This window comes from Chelonia mydas, chromosome 5, assembly GCF_015237465.2.
Source record: "Chelonia mydas isolate rCheMyd1 chromosome 5, rCheMyd1.pri.v2, whole genome shotgun sequence".
Taxonomy (NCBI): domain Eukaryota; kingdom Metazoa; phylum Chordata; order Testudines; family Cheloniidae; genus Chelonia; species Chelonia mydas.
In genome coordinates, this window is record NC_051245.2 from 52,516,848 (window position 1) to 52,539,411 (window position 22,564).

The 22,564-nt window shown below is 39.6% G+C and overlaps 1 protein-coding gene across 1 annotated transcript in view; it reads right to left on the reverse strand.

Annotated features, from left to right (window-relative positions):
- Positions 1–22,564, reverse strand: part of EDIL3 (EGF like repeats and discoidin domains 3) — a 389,354-nt gene that overhangs the window by 73,577 nt on the left and 293,213 nt on the right. Inside the window, exons 7-9 of the mRNA XM_027827522.3 lie at positions 16,260–16,415; positions 14,837–14,981; positions 5,406–5,590 (exon numbers count right to left, since the gene is read on the reverse strand). Of these exons, the coding sequence (XP_027683323.1) occupies positions 5,406–5,590; positions 14,837–14,981; positions 16,260–16,415 (486 nt within the window). The remainder of the gene's footprint in view (positions 1–5,405; positions 5,591–14,836; positions 14,982–16,259; positions 16,416–22,564) is intronic.

Sequence of the window (22,564 nt, forward strand, 5' to 3'; positions counted from 1 at the left end):
CTCTAGGGACCACAAGTCTGTTCCAACAAATCAATAACAATATATTGTTTGATTATCTAGAAAATGAACATGCAAATCTTTTACTAAACAGAAAAGAGTCTATATAAAAGAAGACACACAGATCCTAAGTTTGCACAAAACAGTGTCGTAAGCTGTCATAAATATAAAGGGAAGGGTAAACCCCTTTGAAATCCCTCCTGGCCAGAGGAAAAATCCTCTCACCTGTAAAGGGTTAAGAAGCTAAAGGTAACCTCGCTGGCACCTGACCAAAATGACCAATGAGGAGACAAGATACTTTCAAAAGCTGGGAGGAGGGAGAGAAACAGAGGGTCTGTGTCTGTCGGTATGCTGCTTTTGCCGGGGATAGACCAGGAATGGAGTCTTAGAACTTTAGTAAGTAATCGAGCTAGGTATGTGTTAGATTATGATTTCTTTGAATGGCTGAGAAAAGAATTGTGCTGAATAGAATGACTATTTCTGTCTGTGTATCTTTTTTGTAACTTAAGGTTTTGCCTAGAGGGATTCTCTATGTTTTGAATCTAATTACCCGGTAAGGTATCTACCATCCTGATTTTACAGAGGTGTTTCCTTTACCTCTATTTACTTCTATTTCTATTAAAAGTCTTCTTGTAAGAAAACGGAATGCTTTTTCATTGTTCTCAGATCCAAGGGTTTGGGTCTGTGGTCACCTATGCAAATTGGTGAGGATTTTTACCAAACCTTTCCCAGGAAGTGGGGTGCAAGGGTTGGGAGGATTTTGGGGGGAAAGATGTGTCCAAACTACGTTTCCCAGTAAACCCAGTTAGAGTTTGTTGGTGGCAGTGGATATTCCAAGGACAAAGGATAAAATTAATTTGTACCTTGGGGAAGTTTTAACCTAAGCTGGTAAAAGTAAGCTTAGGAGGTTTTCATGCAGGTCCCCACATCTGTACCCTAGAGTTCAGAGTGGGGAAGGAACCTTGACATAGGCAGATGTTGTTTTCTGCAAATATAACACAAAGAAAGTGATGACTTATTTTGAATAAGACTCTCCATCTGTGCCTCACACCATCAGGATCTTAGAAGGTAAAAATAGTGGTCCTGCATTATGTTAAAAGCATAAGCAAAGTTAAGGGTTATTCCAACTGATATCTAAGCATATTGGTACAAAAGCTCCAAGACAACATCTGATACTGGAGAAAATGTTTGGTGGCGGGGGAAATACTAATTAAAAAATATACTATATTATTATTAGCAATCAGGTGTGAAACAGAAATCTATACACATCTAAAGCTAATTGGCTACAGTGATTCCATTTTATCAATCTCAAGCAGCAATATGTTGTGTATCAATGTTGGTGTTCTCTCTGATCATGCTTAGTTGATTCCTTCACATGTAATCAACATGAGAGACATTAAAAGATGACCTGGCTTGTTGCTCCAGTCTATTTTTGAGGGAACAGTGGTTTTCTTAAAACATCAGAGTTCCATGGGAACAGTGTAAAACTGAGAATAAACTGTTTAAGGCTTATCATTCATGGGCATCAAGCTAGAAAACCCTTCCCATGCCTTGTGGCAAAATACACAGAAAAAAGTTTCATGGAAGTAGAGCCCTATTTATAATAATTAAGTTGTTTCTAATACTTACAAGTACAGTGATAAATGTATGTATAGATTTAGCAGAATTAAGAACATGCAATCTCAAACAAAATCTCAATTAACAATACATTGCTGAGAAAGAGGGCCTGGACCTCTTCCCTAATTCATAGTCCATATTACCAGAAAATAAGTGGTAGGGGTTGATTTTGAGGAAAATGCTAATCTGTCTGTTTGAAAGGACAATACAGAAAATGGCTGGGGCAGTGTGGCAGGTAATAATGCACCATAGCACCTGCAGGCTTTTCCTGTCTTAGTCCACATGTTTTGGCTGCTTGCTTGCAGCAGGGCAGCCTATGCTATTAATTCAGCAGCAGTCTTTAAACATTGTAAAAAAAAAAACAACACCTCAGAATTTGGCTGTTTGGGCCTATAAATAAAGAAACGAAACCTCAAATACAACCTCTTAGTTGTGGTGCTTGAAGGAAAGGCCCTAGGGTTCTGTGAGACACTGTCCAGTCTCACCCAATTCTGCCCTGAGAAGTAGCAGGCTAGCCTTCTTAACTGGCCTGCTGACTCCCAATTGGTCATTGTCTTCTCCTGGCCCTTCTAGACCTTGGAGGACTAAATGTTGTTGGTAGCTTCTTTGGAGTGGGTTTCCTTGAGCAAGGGGCGTAGAGGCACTAGTGCATCCAGAAGGGGTCAGAAAAGGCATGACAGGTGCTGTCACAGGCAGAGATGTGCAGACTTGTCTGTGAAATGCTGTCCCTGAGATTGGTCAGTAAGCCTTTGAAAGACAGATATTAATCATAGTTAAGAATATTTGTATTCTCAATGGCTCATCCCCTAGATAAAGCAACAACTGAAAACCCTATTGTGTATGTAGGTAACTGGAAGAAACTGGGAAGTGGCGTTGGCTGTCCGAAATCAATGGCGATATGTCTGAACTTGCAAGCTGACCCAGTCACAGGGACTAGATAGGAAACATCTCTGGAAACAGCAAGAGGAGTTGGTATCTAGTGCAGCAAACAATGTTGACAGGCAAATCAGAGAAGTAAGAAAGAGGGGAATGCTTTTAAGGAATATAAGCTCTTTCCTTTTAGGTTTGTAACTAGGCTGAAAAGACTACGAGAAGTCTACATCGAGATACATTAAGCAGACAATTTCTTTTGTTTTAATTACATTTCTTCTCTATTTTTAATATATCTTGCTTTTAGTTAACATATCTTGGTTTTTGTTAAGATTACTGTTATATGCATAGTTTCAAAAAGATGTCTCCCCAAAAAAGACAACCCTTAAAGAGACCTAAATAAGAGCTCTGTGTAAGCTTCAAAGTTTGTCTCTCTCATCAACAGAAGCTGGTCCAATAAAATATATTGCCTCACCCACCTTGTCTCTCTAAAACCCTTAAAGAGAAGTGTTCATGAGTGGAAAGTTTCTGAAACCTACTACCTCATCTCAGTCTTGATCAAGGGGCATAGACTATGGTATTCTATACCGGTAAGTTGAGTTTCCATTTGCCTAGGAAATGAGGGACAGTAGAGAATAGTTGGCAGGGCTAATGGTCACATTTACTGAATAGCAAATTAACAGATGCTCTTGCATGGCTTTGAAATAGGTTATTTTCCTATAGAATAAAAATGTGGCCTTTACAGCAGGAGGAGGGATGAAAGAGTCCACAAGACTCAGGATTTTAACTTAAACAGAAGTCCTCCTGAAGGCACTTGGGGAGTGCGTGATGCATTCATAGATGTATAGATTTTAAGGCCAGAAGAAACCATTGTGATAATCTAATCTGATCTTTTGTGTAACACAGGTCACTGAATTTCACCAGCCTTCTCCACACACCCCTTTACCTCTTTACCCCTCCCCCCAGACTTGAAGTGTTTGGGCACATCAATAACTTAAGCATATGAATTCAGAGGCATTGGACTACAGTACAAAATAACTAGTCTATGCATTGAAAACTCAAATGGTTTAATGCCTCTGGTTTTACTGAAACATAGTTAGCATTTTCTAGGAAAAGTACCATAAATATAACAACTTCCAGTCATCCATAGCATGTTATATTAAGTTAAAGGAAAGAAAATAGTCATGCTCCCATAAAATGTTCTGCAATCATATTATGAAAGTTAAAAACAAAACAAAAGAATCCCTTCCAGATTTAACTTGCCTTATAGACTTCTTGCATATTTTAACAAGAAAAAAATAGGCATAAGTTTTACTGGACTGATGGAAAACCTGCCAGGAATCAAATGAATGCAACGTGAATTAATTTGCATACTCAAGTTAGTTTGAGGGAAGGGAAGAAAAAGAGAGGAAAAAGCATTTCAAACAAAACAGAAAATGTTAGAAAATAAGAAATGCTGTCCTTTCCTGTTATGTAGCTCCTTAACTCGCTTACCATCTGTAGACAATGACAAATCCATTGTCACCCTCGATAAAATAAAGAAAAGGAGTACTTGTGGCACCTTAGAGACTAACAAATTTATTTGACCATAAGCATCTGATGAAGTGAGCTGTAGCTCACAAAAACTTATGCTCAAATAAATTTGTTAGTCTCTAAGGTGCCACAAGTCCTCCTTTTCTTTTTGCGAATACAGACTAACACAGCTGCTACTCTGAAACCTCGATAGAATAAAACATCACAGAGCATTTCTTTATAGACTCTGAATGCCATTGGCTCCCTTGGATCAGCAATGGAGACAAAATTACCCTAGATCTGGCTTGCCTCTCTTTTTGGTGGAGAGAGACTTTTTTCCATTCTTTCACCACAAAACACAATAACCACTTCCTCCTGAAAAAAACACTAAAATGACTTAAAACATTACTGTATTTCGACAGACTGTTTTTAAAAAAGTTCACCAAATCCAGACATCTTTAATTATTCAAATGATAAATCGACAATGCAGTCACTACTTCTTTTCCCTCTGTGTATAAGCTTAGAGAGGAGATAGTAATCACTTTGCTAAATTGCTTAGCAACTGTAGGTAAAAAAGCTAATAAGTTATAATTTATATGTGAAAAGCTTGCAGGGGGTTAGTAGCACACTTCCAGTGCTATTGAGGTTTCATGCTGAGAATTTCATTCCAAACTGGCAGTTGTCTCAAAACACTGCAACATACAACAGTTCAAAAAAGTAAATGTCACAATGACTGGTCAAATAGGCTTCCATGTGGTGATTTGTTGCTATCTTTCCCATTAGCCTACCAGTAACGTCTGTAAATCACTTTTCAGACCGAAAACAACCTTTGTGAACAGCTTCATAATGAATTCATGTGTTGAATCAATCTTACTAGATTCAAAAGTGTTGGGGGAAGGTAATTTTGAATAGTTTCAAATAGACTAAGGTAACGCCTAGGAGCCAAAGCTGCTCACCTTATGCAAAAGTTCAAGTAAATGGACTTTGTCCCAGGGAGTTTTGCAAGGGCTGGGGGACAGAATCTCTCTCAACAGGCAGTCAAGCATCCAGTACAGTAATTCCATAGCCGCTGTTCGAGTCCATCAGCTGTAGTAATACTCATGGCTGCTAGGCGCCTCATAAATAGGTGGAGGGGAAGATTAGGTTCATTCAATTTGGAGACCCACCCTCACCATGCCTTTCTGCATGTTGGCACATGTTGAACAACAATGAAGTAGTGCACCCAAGTTTGGGCTCTCTGGAGCCTTATCTCCCATGTGCAGATCTAGATGGATTCCACTACTGTTGTTCCCTACATACCCAGGTGAGAAAAGCAAGATTTGATGCTAAATCAACAAAACTTTCCTGTACAAGAAACATATAGAACATAGACAGACACTAAGAACATTAGTGAAACAGTGAAACTTTACCTGCAACCACTGTGACTGATCACTATGACCTGAAGTCCAGGCATTCACTTTGCCTTGCTTGTCTAGCCGGGCTTTCCTAGGTTCCCAAGTGAACATGTCCATGTTGAGTGTTCTGAAGATGCTGGAGGCAGTAATCTGATAGTCCTGTATATGCCCTGATTTCATCCCCAGAGGTTCAGAGCAACCTGAAAAAGTGAAAAGGAATCCATGAGACTATTTACTTCACTACAGTACCTTTAAGGTGTGTGTTTTTTTTTTGTTTGTTTGTTTGTTTTTTTGGTGGTATAACCTGCGTTAGTGGGTCTGATAAGAAAGGGAGCCAAGCTTGTTGCCAGATAGATGAGATATGGGGAAAAGTGCAGTGTGCTCACCTTGCCAATAAAGGAGTCTTATGATTAGGTGAACCCTAGGGATGGATGGCTGACTAAGTCAACAGGGGGAAGGGAGGATGGACCTGCCTGAGGGAGTGTGAGTGATCTCCTGTCTGTCTCTTCCTGCCTGGGGAGGTTACCTATTTTGCCCCGAAGGGGTCTGCCAAACTACTCTGGGAGAGAGCAACTTCACTTAGAAACACTGAGGAGGCCCGATCCACCATTAGGACTTTTTTTTTTTTACTGTAACACCTATTGCTGCAGCAAACAGGCTACCCACTGGGTGAATAGGCACCCTCATCACCTTGCCGCAACCTCCAGGCCTGCAACAACTCATGAACATACAAGGGTTCCTCCACATTATGACACCCACTAGTGTGGAATAAACTCGTGAATCAAGGAAACCCACCCTGACTACTTGTGGGTCATAGAGTGTTCACTTCAGATCAATCTTCCCCTTCCCTTTATATGCTTCCTCGATATTTCCCTGGTAAATAAAATGTACCTTGATGGTTGCTTCATCTGTTATGGAGGTGTCAGAAGAGTATGTATGAGGTATCAGGCTAGGCATAGGGAGAAGTACTGGGTCAGCAATAGTCAAAACCAGATAGGGAGCTAAGGCTGGGCTCCTGACTACCTTAAACAATGAGGTGGAGGCACCATCAGTTAGTAGCTAAGAACCCAGGCCACTGAAACCCACTCCAGCGAAAGCAGAGTAATACTGGGTAAAGACTCTTGTTGATGACTAACCGCCCTTAGAGGTACCTAGACCCATAAACCATCTTACAGAGGGAAAAAAAAGAAAGCAGTTCCCACAGAAAGGGCCCTAATCCGGAACCTCTTTGGGGGAAATTGCAATCAAACCAAAAATTGCCAATGCAAGGCATTTTATTATAACACATGTTGAAAGAATGGAAAACAAGATAGAGAACTCAAAATATTTTCTAACACATTTACAGAGTAAAGAAAAAAAGGTGATTTTTCCCCCCAGACCTTCTCACTAGCCTCAGCCTCATGTATATACATGATTTCCTATCTAGCACATAACCATTGTTTCCTTTAATTTATTCTACTCTACTCTTATACCATGTTTCATTGTAGTGGTGTCTTAACACCAAGGAAGTGTAATTCTACAAAATACATATTTCTTTCTTAATGCTACTAGTGCTAAGGAAAATTCCTTGAGTACTAATCACATTTGTACTTTTTCATAACTTGATATCTTGCCAAAAAACACATACCAGCAGCAAGGTGTAGACTATAGATATTATAGCTGGGAGGGGGTGTAGCTTCCTCTGGAGAATTAAGCAGGGATTGTCTGCTAAAATCAGGTGGCCATATCCCATGTGATTTACTGTGACTGCAGATGAGGATGGACATTGATGGATATTGGTCCTTCCTCTCCTCTCCTCTTTTAGGTTTCTAAGATAAAATTTAACAAGTAATTCCAACCAGACATGATGCTGTGCAATGAATTATGAGGGGTTTATTCACTGGGCAGAGGCAGGGTGCATTTGGATCTACTAGGAGGAAGAATAGGTTGGAGCAGAGTCAAGGACAATAAGAAGTTTTTTAAAATGTATTAGGAACAACAAAAAATTCTGACAATGGTATTGGTCCATTACTGGATGGAAATGGTAGAATTATCAATAATAATGCAGAAAAGGCAGAAGTATTCAATGAATATTTCTGTTCTGTATTTGGGAGAAAAACACATGATATAGTCTCATCATATGGTGATGACAACACCCTTTCCATTCCACTATCTCTGGAGGATGTTAAACAGAAGCTAGTTAGGCATTTCTAATTCAGAGGGTCCAGACAACTAGATTCCAAAAGTTTTAAAAGAGCCATCTGAGGAGATCATGGGCTGTTAATGCTGATTTTAGTAAATGTTGGAGCACTGAGGAATTCCAGAAGAGTGGAAGAAAGCTAGTATTATGTCAATGTTTAAAAAGGGTAAACAGGATGACATGGGTAATTATAGGCCTGGCAGCCTGACATCGATCCCAGGCAAGATAATGGAGTGATTGACACAGGATTTGATTAATAAAGAATTAAAAGAGGGTAATGAAATTAATGCCAATCAACACGGATTTATGAAAAACAGATCCTGTAAAACTAGCCTGATATTTTTTTTTGTGATGATATTACAAGTTTGGTTGATAAAGGTAATAGTGTTGATGTAATATCTTAGACTTTTCTAATGCATTTGACTTGGTACCACACAATATTTTGATGAAAAAGTTAAAATATGGAATGAACATGGCATACATTAGGTGGATTAAAAATTGGCTCACAGATAGATCTCAAAATGTAATTGCAAATGGGGAATCATCACTGTGTGGATGTGCTTCCAGTAGGGTATGAGGATCAGTTCTTGGCCCGATGGTATTTAAATTTTTTTTTTTATCAATGACCGGAAATAAAACACCAAATCATTACTGATAAAGTCTGTAGATGACACAAATTGGGGGAGTGGCAATAATGAAGGGGACAGATCACTGATTCAGAGCAATCTGGATAACTTGGTCAACTAGGCACAAGCAAACAATAAGGGCTTTAATAAGACTAAATGTATACATCTAGGAATAAACAATGTAGACCAAATACAGAATGGGGACTCTATCCTGGGTGGCAGTGATGATGAAAAAGATTTGGGGGTCATGATGAACGATCAGCTGAACATAGCTCCCAATGTGATGTTGTGGCCAAAAGAGCAATCCTGGAATGCATAAACAGAGGAATCTCAAGTAGGAGTAGAGATGTTATATTAGATATTAGGAAAAAAACTTTTTCACTAGGAGGGTGGTGAAACACTGGAATGTGTTACCTAGGGAGGTGGTGGAATCTCCCTCCTTAGAAGTTTTTAAGGTCAGGCTTGACAAAGCTCTGGCTGGGATGATTTAGTTGGGGATTGGTCCTGCTTTGAGCAGGGGGTTGGGCTAGATGACCTCCTGAGGTCCCTTCCAACCCTGATATTCTATGATTCTATGATTCTATGTTATTTGACCTCTATATTTGGCATTGGTGCAACCAGTGCTGGAATACTGTGTCCAGTTCTGGTGTTCACAATTGAAGAAGCATGCTGATAAATTGGAGCAGGTTCAGAGAAGAGACAGAAGAATGATTAAAGGTTTAGAAAACATGCCTTATAGTGACAGAATTAGAGAGTTCCATCTATTTAGCTTAACTGAGAGAAGTGAAGGAGTCAAAGTACCTACACAGGGAACAAATATGTAATAATGGGCTCTTCAGTCTAGTAGAGAATGAAACAACATGATCCAATGGCTGGAAGTTGAAGCTAGATAGATTCTGACTGGAAATAAAAAAAAAAGTTTTGATAGTGAGGCTAATTAACCATTGGTATAATTTACTAAGAACTGTGGTGGATTCTTCACCATTGACAATTTTTAAATCAAGCTTGCAAGTTTTTTGAAAAGATATATTCTAGGAATTACTTTGGGGAAATTCTATGGCCTGTGTTAGACAGGAAGTCAAACTAGATGAACACAATGGTGTCTTCTGATCTATGGAGGTCATGACAGCAGAACTCCCATACGATGGCAGCACAGTAACAAGAAAACAGAGGCCTAGAAGAGGCAGATGGCCTGCGTGGGCTCTTGTGATAAAAATGAATAAGGAAAAGGTAGGGTATGCGGCTGGCTAGGAGAATGGCTAAGGTTTTGTCTACCCTGCAATCAGAGGTATGATTGCAGCATATGTAGACATACCTGAGCTAGCTTTGATCTAGCTAGCTTGAGTATCAATAGCAGTGAAGGGGCTGCCGGAAATGCCGTACAAGCTCATCTAGGACCCAGCGCTGTCACCCATGCCATGCTGCCACAGTTGGGAGATGTAATTCTCAGATTGGGCGGATGTACATGCGCTGGCTCTGCTCAAGCTAGTGTGCAAAAAACAGAAGTGTAGCCACGGTGGTATGATGGTGACTCAGGCAAGTTGCCCAAGAAAACGCTGTCAGAGGGCTTGTTTTCACTACCACGCTACATCAGCATAGTGAGAGTGGGAGGGAGTGATATATAGGTCTTGACCAGAGTTAGAAATGAGAGAGATTCATACATTGGTTTAGAAAGGCAGTTTGTGTATTATTCAGTATCAAAGTCTCACTACTGGATTACTAGGGCTGTCCTTAAGAGTGCTTCATCTGAAGAAGGGGTGGTGTGAAGAGGAAGGGGAAAGTGCCTGACAAACAAAAATGGGCCGTCAAAACAGTTTCGGCCAGAGTTGAAAAACAATATATCACAGAAAATGAAACCATCAATTGCATTCATCTACTTTTTCTACTTTGCACCCACCCTGGTACATGCTTGTGCACCTACATAATTTTACACTGTTTCTTTCCACCTCCAAAAGTTAGAGGGAAGAAGAGGATACCACAAATCTTAAACTGCTCGCAGAAAGAGAGGCAGAGGTACTAAGCCAGGAGATAACATTATATGCATACAGGAATAGGGACAACAAATTATTGCTATATCAAAGAAAATCACATCCATTACAGATCACATATTTAATTGAATAATTACAGAAAAAAACAAAACAACTCCCTCCCCCCGCCCAACACACTAATGTAATTTCTGATGTCCGGGCTTTGAACAAGGGCGCAAAGTACATGTAAAGGAGACTCCTTCAATACTTTGTATGTACAAAAAACTTTTTATTTAAAACAAATGGTGTGAGGGAGTATTATAATACTCATGATTATAAAGACAGGATAGGAAAGTATGGAAAAGAAATGGTGATGGCTAGGACATACGTGGAGGAAAGACCCAAATAACATAACAAGGGAAGTGTTGGACTGGAATCCCCGGGATAAAGTGCAATGAGGCAGACTAAGGTTAAGACAGAAATGCACACTAGAATTGGAACTGAAAGCTCTCAGAGTGACAAGGCAAGAAGCCAAGATGGCACTAGGAGACTGACAAAGATGTAAGGCAGTGGTGATGGCCCTATGTTCTGCATGGAACAGAGAGGCAGAGAAGACAGAGTGAGAGAGAGAGCGCGAGTGTGCATGCCTGGTGAGAGTACAGTTCTTTGCCAAGTGACCACAGAGTGTGGGGAGTTGTGGGATAAACACTTAGGAGGATAATTCAGGGCTTTAAGATTGCAATAATCCATGCTTGGGTGCAGGCATGCTCTCTATGGTCTTTGGTTGTAGCATAACAACTTGTCTGTCAGTTTGCTTGTGTCCTCTACGTACCCTCAACTCCCATTGACTTCAACAGTGCTCAGCACCTCCCAAGAGGCACTCAGCACCTCATATAACTGTGCAAGAGCTCAGAAGTAATCAGTGCCAAAGCTAGATATTTGCATGCAAGAGTTCCCATCACCTAGGCTTGTGCTCAAATTACTATGTTTGACTTGCCTTACATTAGAGTTTGTGAAGGAGTGGTAAGAGCAGAGCAAGACAATTATTTTAATACAAAGATTATGTTCTGTCTTGATTGCCATATATATCTATTGGTGAACAAAAAAAAAAGATTTTGAAACTCTGCTTATGAAAAATAACAGACTGCTTGGTTATATGAAAATACACGTTGCCTGTAATTCTCACTTTCGATCATTTGAGAAATCAAACAGGTGATCTGTAAATCCAAGAATGCAATGCCAGTCAAACAAAAGTGATGGGCAGGTTCTGCTTCCCTTCTTCACATTGAGTAGTACAGTACCTTACTCTACAGAAGGACACATGAATAATAATGGGACCACTTTGTGAATAAGGTACTACTCAACATGAGCAAGGTTGGCAGAATCTAGCTCTAAATGCAGAAAGTTGCAGGAAAAAAAAAAAAGCCAGAGAAAGAAATAAATGTTCATTTTATAGTTGGCTGGTTGCACAGGAATAGAAAGTGCTTGTTGGCATATAAAATTCACTTATAGCCCTGCTTAGATAGGACTATTGTGCTTAAAGTTAGCCCCGGGCCTAAGTATATTGCTGAATTGGGGCCTACGAAAGGTCCATCTTTTGATCTTGCTACACTTTCTTTAATTAGAAAGGTTTCATTTAAAAAAAAAAGGGGAGGGGGGGAATCAGTTCTGAAACCCCCAGACCTCTAAGAGTGCATCTCAACCTAAGATAAACCACCTGGAATTATACTGCATTAGTCTGTCTTTAGGTGTAATTGTACTTGGCTTTCCACTGAGACGGAGTTGTTCTGATGAGTCCAGACTGTGACAACAGTGCTGAGGAATGGTGACCTTGAAACTGAGATGAGACCACTGAAATGAAATCACTTTAGTAGCTTTCACAGTTCTTTGAGCAAAACAATTCCTGGTCATTCTGGCAAGGACTTATTCTAAATTGTGGTTCCAGAAATGGAAAACGTAGAAAGAAAAATCTAATACACTACAGCACCTAAGACAGGATTTTCTATTTACTTTCAAATCTATCTGTATTGGAAAAGGGCTACAGTGAGATTAATGCATTAACTTTTAATTTCTGAATCTGATTTTGATGTCACTAGAGGACCAAGAATTATTTGACTCAGACTGTTGTGATATATCATTTGGGAACTGGATGACTATTGTTTATACAGTAAAACAGGAAGCCAGGTAAAATCATCCCAAAATGAATTTACTGTAGCAATCCCTGTGGTGAAAAGTTGATCTCTTTTGACAGATAAAGAATTCACACGTTAGAGAGCGGATAGGGGGTCAAGCGTTACATTTATGTGTTATAACCTTTGCTACAACAAACCTTGAGAGGGTTTATATTGGCTCACTAGTTCATTTACTTTTGCTCCAAGACACAATCACAGTTTCTGTAGGAAAGCCACAAAACAAATCTAAATCAAATCAAACTTCATCAAAAGCAACCAGGCACAACGCATTTTATTTTGCTTTGAAAGTTCTTCAGCTGCAGCTTACTGACCTCTTGCAATTTCGAGCTTGTTATATAGTGCCTGTCCAGCATAGTCTAGTAGATAGGGCACTGAACAGGAAGGCAGGACTTGGAGACCTGTGTCCAGTTCTCAGCTCTGCCATTGACCTGCTATGTAACCCTGGAGAAGTCACTTGACTTTTGTATCTGTTGTCCCTCCTACCCTTTGTCTGGCTTGTCCAATCAGGCTGTAAGCTGTGGGTGGGGAGCACAGACTGTCCCTTGGTATGTGTTTGTACGGTGCCTAGCACAATTTTGATTGGTACTTCGAGGTGCTAATGTAAATAAATAATTATAGAATCAAAGAAATGAAGAGCTGAAAGGGACCTCTGGTCATCTAATCCAGCCCCCTGCACACAGGCAGGACCAAATATACTTAGATCATCCCTTACAGGTGCGTGTCTAACCTGTTCTTAAAAATCTCCAATGATGGGCATTTTACAACCTCGCTTGGAAACCTGTTCCAGTGCTATTCTATTCATAATTAGAAAGTTTTGCTTAATAGTTAACCTAAATCTTCCCTGCTTCAGATTAAGCGGACCATTTCTTGTTCTACTTTCAGGGGACATGGAGAACAATTGATCACCATCCTCTTTACAACAGCCCTTATCATATTCCATCTCAATCTTTTTTTTTCTCAAGACTAAACATAGAATCAAAGAATATCAGGGTTGGAAGGGACCTCAGGAGGTCATCTAGTCCAACCCCCTGCTCAACATGTCTAGTTGTTTTAACCTTTCTTCATAGATCAGGTTTTTAAAAACTTTTATCATTTTCATTGCTGTCCTCTGGATTCTCTCAAACTTATCCTCATGTTTCCTAAAGTGTGGTTCCCAGAACTTGACACAATATTCCAACTGAGGCCACACCACTGCCAAGTAGAGTGGGACAATTACCTCCCACTCTTACATACACCCTAAAATGATATTAGCCTTTTCACAACTGCATCATATTATTGACTAATTCCACATGTGATCTATTATAACCCACAATTCCTTTTCAGCAGTACTACCACCTAGCCAGCTATTCCCCATTTTGTAGTTGGGTATTTGATTTTTTTTCTTCAAGTATAATACTTTGCACTTGTCTTTATTGGATTTCATTTTGTTGATGTAGTTCCAATTTGTCAAGGCCATTTTGAAATCTAATCCTGTCCTCTGGAGTGCTAGCAACCCCTACCAGCCTGGTGTCATCCACCAATTCTATATTCTTTACTCCATTATCCAAGTAATTAATGAAAATGTTGAATAGTACTGGACCCAGGACAGACCTCTGCAGGATCCCACTAGATATGTCCCCCCAGTTTGAAAGCAAACCATTGATAGCTACACTGTGAGTACAGCCTTTCAGTCAATTTTGCAACTGCCTTATAGTCATTTCATCTATATCACATTTCCCTAATATGCTTATGATACTGTCATGTGGGACTGTGTCAGAAGACTTACTAAAATCAAGATACATGATTCCCTGTCAATGGCTCCCCCCCATCCACTAGGGCAGTAATCCTGTCAAAGGAAGAATTTAGGTTGGTTTGGCATTACTTGTTCTTCACAAATCAGCGTTGACCATTCCTTATAACCCTATTATCCTCTACATGCTTACAAATTGATTGTTTAATAATTTATTCCAGGTATCAAAGCTAGACTGACTGGTCTATAATTCCCTGGGTCTTTTTTGTTCATAGTTGCTATGTTTGCCCTTCTCCAGTCCTCTCGGATCTCACCTTTCCTCCAGGAGTTCTCACACATAATAGCTAACAGTTCAGAGACTGTTTCAGGTAGTTTCTTAAGTACCCTAGGGTTAATTTCATCACACCCTGCTGACTTGAATACATCTAACATATTTAAATATTCTTTATTTAACCTGATCATTCCCTATCTTGACTTGAATTCTATTCCTGTGTTTATTTTTAGTTTTGTTAAGCATTTGGTCACTACTTATCTTTTTAGTGATGACTGAAGCAAAATAGGCATTAAATACCTCAGCCTTCTGTATCCATTTCAAGTAACAAATAATTTAATGTCAGTGTGTACAAAAATATACATCCTATTCTAAATATAAAGAAATAAATTCAACCATGCTGTAACACCACAGATGTCAATGGAATTATACTAGGAATGAATATTCTAAGCTACAGGACAATAGGTTTTATGCTAACTCACCTGATAATTCACAGCCAAGAAGTTCCATTCTCAAAGTACAGTGTCTTCTGCAAACCTGAGGATATAGCCGGATGTATTGTGATTTTATTGGAGGCGTGAAAGAATTGGCATAGGGAGTGTTGTTGTCCACATTGCCATGGAACACCTGTGACAACAACAACAAAAATCATCACACATTTCAAATAGTACAAGGATGACAACTGGATCCTTACTTTATCTTCATGGACTCATATATCTAGGGTGACCAGATGTCCCATTTTTAAAGGGACAGTCCCGTTTTTGGGACTTTTTCTTATATAGGCGCCTATTGCCCCCCCACCTAGTTTTTTCACAGTTGCTATCTGGTCACTGTAATATATATCCTCTTCCTTTTCTAGTCTTCACATCCTGTTTGTCATGATATTCCACATTTAGAGGCTTCTCCGTCATCTATGCTGCCTAATTTGGCCGGATTCAGCATGGTATTTGAGCATAACTTGAAGCATGTGGGTATTTCTATTTGTTGACTTTAGTAGAACTACTCTACAAGCAGTACTCATGCTTAAGGTAAGGCATGTGTTTAAGAATCTTGCTGAATTGGGACCTCTCTCTCTCTCTCATGCTCCAGCTACTAACACACTAAAAACACATCTTCCCTTCAACTTGTGTATTAAAATGTCCCTGTTCATTTTAGTCTGCAATTATTAACACTGATTCAAACTTACTTCTCCCTCCCTTATTTAAGAACTGATCCAACTTCCACTGAAGTCAGCTGGAGAGATTCCATTGACTGCAATGGGATTCAAATCAGGCCCTTAAAGGATTTTTCTATTCTCTCTGCATTGTAGTTAGATATTCTTACACTTTGCTTCCCCACCTCATTACAGTCTTTTCAATGCAGCATTCCCTCTGCCTACATGACAGAAACTGTGTCCAATTCTGTGAAGTGTCTTACTTCTATCCTACCTCTCACAGTAAAGCATTCTGTGCTGGTTTGTATAAAAATAAATTCTAACTAAATTGTAAACATTTTTTTTTTACAGGAGGATACCATTTTTGCAATGCAGACATGAGCATTGATGAACAGGTTCTATGGCATCAAGGGTTAAATCAATCCTCCAATGTACTAAAACAAAATTGAAAACAGAGTCATGAGTAATTACTGGTAAACTAATTAAAATGAAAATCAGTTAAGTGTAATAAACAGGATTATTCTAGCCTGGGGACACAGTGTTTATAGAACCATCAATTAAAGAGTAAGAAAGTCTTAGCTGACATTAAGTGGAAATGTATTGCTATGTTTTTCAGAAAAAAATAATAAGGCAACACACATAAAAGTGCTTTCTCTGTTAGACAATTAGACTCATCTACTGGAGATACCTTTTGATTTCAGAAGTCAGATATACCTTGGGATTTCATTCACACACAGGTGACTCAGTCTTACCATATCTTCATTGGTGCCTTTTACTTTGTATGTCACCCATGACTTCCCATCATTACTGTATGCAATTTTGTAAGATTTTATATATTCTGGGCTTCCAATCCTCTTGGCACCTTGGGTTATAACTCCAGTGAGTCTCATCTTCCTTTGCAGGTTTATCTGTAATAACAATACAATATCATTGGTAACCAGAGTTCCTATTATGACACTAAATTTTTGTTCTGACACAAACAAAAAAGAAACCAGTGCTTCGTTCTGTAGCATTTTGATTGATTGTCTGTACATTTCATTTGATCACACATGTGAAAAAACAATACTTTTGCCCCAAAAGCTACATACTGTATTATTTGTATATGTGTTGCAACGGGTCCACAGCTAAGATTTCATCTTCAATTCCATTAGAAGGCTGATTTTGACCCCCCACTCTAATATCACAAGAATCTTCATTGCATGGTCCTCTGTCAGAGTAAAATTTTTCTGGAAAGTCTGATGCAAAATGGAATAGGCATTTCCAACATACGGGTGTTCTAAAAGAAAAAATCAGTGTTTTGACCTTTCAAAAAAGGGTTTTTTAATGGGTTTGATCATTCCCTGCTTGAAAATGGATTGATCTAAGAACTCTGAGTGGAATCCTGGCCCCACGGAAATCAATAGCCAAGCTCCCACTGATGTCAGTGGGGCCAAGATTTTACCTTCCCAATTTATTTTTCTGAGTTGACCTTATCACCACAAACAAATTGATTAGGAAGTTTGGAGAGTTACCCAAATAACCTGAACTCTGCCTCACACATTCATCCAAAAATGAACACCAGGAGTCAATTATGTTCACAAACCAAACAGTTGACCTTGTCATCACTTCAATGATTATGAAAATTCATGGATGAGCAATAGCAACTGAACTACCTTACTCTTGCTGAAGACTGTTGAGATCATTATGGACTGCGATGACATTTAAACCAAGCTGTATCTTTACAAATGTAAGTGCTGCCGTACTGTGACACGCTGGGTCACAGAGTGGATGTGCAAGGCAGGGAAGAGTGCGGAATAATCAGCTGGGGAAGTGTAGCCAATACATTAATCTGGTAATGGGCTTTACTTCCTCAAAAGGGAGCCTTCCCTTCCCCACCTCCGTCAGACAGTGGGGCTGTCTCAGTGCACCCCCATTGAAATGGGAGGACAGCAACTGTTCTGGTATGTGCTCCCACAGGAGTATTGGGTGAAACAGCCAGAACATGTCCCTGCTGCTGAGCTTCTTCACTCCCTCACTTCACAACAATGTGGCCACAGTCTGGCCCTAAGTAGTATCTGGGTCTATAGACCTATTAATGGCAGGACATAAAATTAAGACACTTGCACTCCTGGATGTGCAGGGTGGCAGGCGTCACATTTAGAGACTATAGATGCCAGCTGAAAGCGGCAGAAGCAGCCAAAGCAAGGACTGCACTGCATTGGTGGGAAGGGAGAAATGGGTCCCATCCCTTCCCCCAATACTCTCTAGACTCAGAACTGCACATGGGAGACCCCACAAAATAAGGGCACTAGGAGCCCCATGCTCTTGCCCCTCCCCTCTCCCACACCATGTGGCTTTGAGAAAGCTGCAAAGGGAAGCCTGCCAGAGTCTTCAGCCAGAAGGGACAGAGGCAGCCAAGGCAGGGACTGTTGGCTTTCTGGAGAACTTTCTCTAGTTTTGACTGGTCTCTCTCTGTTCTGTGCTAATCAGCTCTTTGCTCCATCTCTCCCCTCCCTTACAGTTGCTTCCTCTCAGCATCAATTCATATCAACCCCTTTTACCCTCTTCTCCCCTCCCGGTCTCTCTTTTCTCGGTTCCCCCTTTCTTTCATTTTCTTTCCACTTAGCTTATCCCTCCTAAGTATACCCAGCTAAAGAGAGGGGCCAAAAGAGAGAACAAAAATTGTGGCATGAACACGCTGTTTGCTGCCATCACATTGTTCACTCTGCTTGTGTGTTCCACCTCTTCTCCCTCCCTGTGCCTCTCTTGTCTATTTAGATTGTAAGCTCTCTGAGGCAGGGATGGTCTTTCCAGTTTGTGTTTGTTCAGTACCGAGCACAATTAGGTCCTGGTCCATGACTGGGGCTCCTAGGCACTACAACAACACAAACAAATTCATAACAAAGCAAAATAACTGCATGCACTCACACCAAAGTGCTCAAGATTTCCTCAGCTTTGAAGAAAACCCACAGAAATGAAACAGATTCAATGCATTTATGACTTCTGAAACTGGAAAATTTTGAATCCACGTTATCTGCAGGTGGAAAAAAAGGCTATTTTTCATTGATGAGCTCTTTCTCTCTCAGTGCAATCCTCACTTGGAATTTCCAGGCTTTCCATGGAAATGTTTCTCTCCTTTGAGAGACTGCAAGATTCATTTCCCCCCTTTACTAATTGATAAACATTTATATAACTTTCCCCTGGAAGGATTTTATATCTATTACACACACGCATACAGTCAGTGGGATTCCCTTCTCATACCTCAGCATAATTACCTTGCCTTCAATGGATTTATACTTGATTTACATTCTTATAAGTGAGAGGTGAAGCAGACACCCAAAAGTTACAGCTTGGGGGCCTGATTGTCTTCACCCATTCAGTTATAAATTGGGAGTAACTCTACTGAAGTCAATGGAATCATACCAGTGTAAAACTGGTGTAAGAGGAGAATCAGGTCCAATATATTTACAATCAAATTTGAAGTACAGCAATTCACAGGTTTTTCCCCCCATCCTTCTGGAAAAACAATTAATAAAACAGCAAAATCTGTTGAAGTGGTCCACTCCAGGGACTGACAATTATACTAACTGAGAGGAGTCTCCCAATTAAGGCAAAATGGATTTGTGCTCAGTACATTGGAGTATAGTTTAGCATGGTGTCTTATTACAAGAGGTTGCCTAATAAGGGTGATTTAATAGACTTTTCACTCTGTATATGGAAAATCTTAAACATGCACAAACAAAAACAGTCTGTCACTTAACCCTGCAATATTTACAAGAAACAATCAAACCAAACAGTGCCCCCCGCCCCCAAGTCTGACAAGTAATAGTTAAGTTAAAGAACACACAATTATAGCTAACTTGCCTCCCAGCTCCATTGACTGCCACCATAAATTAATGTTCAGGGTAATAGAGAAACAAGTTAATTCCTATTATATCTTCTTTGACACTATTAATCAAATGGCTAACGATCTTCCAACTACACTAACAGTTCACACACATTTATACAGCTGATTTTTTTTCTAATTCTAATATGGCTTTTTTGTACAAGTCTGCCCTCCAATGATTTATATTGTAAATGTTAATATAACTAAATAAAGCTTTTTGCAACCCATCTCCCTAACTCTGGAGAAACAATGGTTACTAACAGCATCCATGACTGCAACAGCAAACAAAGAGGAACTATTAATGGAAAGAGGTTAGAGTGGAGGAAGGTCTCCAGTGGGGTTCCGCATCAATCTGTTCTGAGTTCGGTGATGTTTAATATCTTTATTAATGACATGGATGTAAGTATAGAGAGCATACTGATCAAGTTTGCAGATGACACAAAGTTGTGGGGAGGGTTGCCAACACTTTGAAGACAAGATAAAATTCAGAGAGGCCGGACTATAGAAAACAAAATAAAATTCAACAAAGACAAATGTAAGGTGCTACACTTAAGGAAGAAAAACCAATTGCATAAATACAAAATGGGGGATAACTGGGTTGGCATCAGCACAGCTGAGAAGGATCTGGGAGTCGTGGTGGATCACAACCTCAACATGAGTCAGCAACGTGATGCTGTTGCAAAATAAGCAAACGTAACAGAATTATAGCATGGAAGTCCTTGGAGGTGATAGTATGGCTCGACTTGATACTGGTTAGGCCTCAGATGGAGTACTGAGTCCAGTTTTGGTCACTAATGTATAGAAAGGATATAAAGAAACTGGAAAGGATCCAGAGGCAAGTGACAAAGATGATCAAAGAGATGGAATGCAAGCCATGTGAGCAAAGGATGAACAAACTGGGTCTGTTTAGTTTGGAAAAGAGGGGATTAAGGGGAGATATAATAGCAGTCTTCAGATACTTGAAACGCTGCCAGAAAAAAAGATTGAGAAAAGTTGTTCTCTTTGACACAAAAGGCAGGACAAGGGGTAATGGGTTCAAACTACAGTATAGGAGATTTAAATTAAATATCAGGAAAAACTTCCTAACTGTAAGAACAATAGGACAATGGAACAGACTGCCTAAGGAGATTGTGGATGCTTCTTCACTGGATGTTTTCAAAAGGAGACTGGATAGCTTCTGTCTTGGATGGTTTAGCCACAGCAAATCCTGCATCTTGGCAGGTGGTTAGACTAGATGACTCTTGCGGTCCCTTTTACCTCTATGATTCTAACCCTTTGACAGTATACTCCTGTGAGGTCCCTCCCCTGACACAGTTGGAAGAGTTGAATGCTCTCGGAGGCAGTGTTTGGGTTTTTTGTTTGTTTTTATAAAAACATGAAATTAAAGGGTGCTCCTGCCAAATGACTATACATGAAAACTTTAGCCATACCATTGCCTTGCCTAATTAAAATAGAGTTACTTTCTTTCACTTATGGAATTTGAGCAATGTTTGACCTGTGACCTTGATACTTTAAAAAAGTAAGTGTTATGTGCTCCACACACATATACCCACCTCCATATCCATGTATTTAGGTAAAAGCTATGCCCCCTTTTATTTAGTACCAAGTTTTAACAAACTTTTTTTTTTTTTTTTTTTTTTGGTTTTCTGGGTCTCTGTTTCTGCTCTGAACCACTGAGCACTGGCTTTCAAAACTGCTGAGCTTCATGCAGTTTTTCAATCAGATTTAAAAATAAGATATCGGATACTATAGAATATGCTTGATTTAGGTCTCTATGCTCCTTCAGTACTTCTGAGGAAACCCACAGGAGGGGAAAAAAGTACCTTGAAATTCCCAGAACTTTCATGTGTATAAAAATCTCAGGGGCCAAATTTGACAGGTATAACTCCATGAAGTCAAAAGAATTACAGCAGAAGAGAAACTGACCCATAGGGTCTGTGTTCTATTATGACCTTTACATTTGCAAGCCAGAGCCTAGCAAAATATAAAATATTACAACTGTGCAGTAACTATAACTAAAAGCAGCAGGTGAAAGCTTTCTTACTAAGGCCTGGGCTACACTGGCTACATTCGCGTAGCTGAAGTCAAAGTATTTTAGTTCGAGTTACCTGGCCATCCTCATGGTGGTGAGTCGACCGTGGCGGCTCCCCTGTCTACTCCGCTTACTCCTCCTGACAAGGTGGAGTACAGGCGTCAATTCGGGGATCGATTTATCGCGTCCAGACGAGACGTGATAAATTGATCCCCGATAGATTGATCACTACCCGCCAAGCCGGTGGGTAGTGAAGATGTACCCTAAGTGTATTTTAATAGGAAATAAAGTTCCCAGTATAGAATGTGAAATAGCGCTTTTAGCGATACAATCTTTTTTAAAACTCAGTTCTCTGTAGTAATTGCGAAGAAAAACAACTCAAGCTAATTGTTAGACCTTAGGCTTTAGGGATACAGAAAAAGCAAGGACCTAGGAAATAACGTGATACATTTTAATTATATAGGTATTTGTGAGTTAAAATAAACAAGGAGATGAAAGGCATTAAGATAATAACAACAATCTGACACATCATTTAAAAAAGACAGGAGTTTATTTGCATAAAGAAAATTAAGCATAAAAACTAATATATCTAGACATAACAAGGATGGAGAAAGTCAGTAATACCCTGATGAAAGAAACCCAGACTACTAAAGATTAGGTGCTGGAGGAAGAACACCCTTTATGGAAATTTTGATCTTTGCCACTAAAAATTACAAAGAGCAGGGAAAGGGATCAGTTCCATAGTCTTTATTCATCTAGGTAGCCCAATAGGATTATTCACATGAGTAGAGATGCAGGATTGGCCCAAATATAAAACAAAGAGCCCCAATTCTAATAATAATATGGCATATAAAAATAATTCCTCTGTTACTCAAAAGTTATGGGTCAAATTCTGCCATCCTCACTCATGCCGGACAGCAGTTGATGAGACTTGTTGAATAAGGTACTGTTCAACACTAATATCAGAATCTACCGCTAAGTGACTAGTTAATGCAGTCTTAGTAGAGAAGCTCATTTATGACTAGGTCATGCAATCCTTATTCATACTGGTGAGCACTTACTCACAAAAGTAAGATTCCACAGATCTCAAAGGAGCCTTGTGAATTTGACCTCTATTTAAAAAGTAGGGTTCCTTATGTAAGTAAGTGTGCAACAATGTA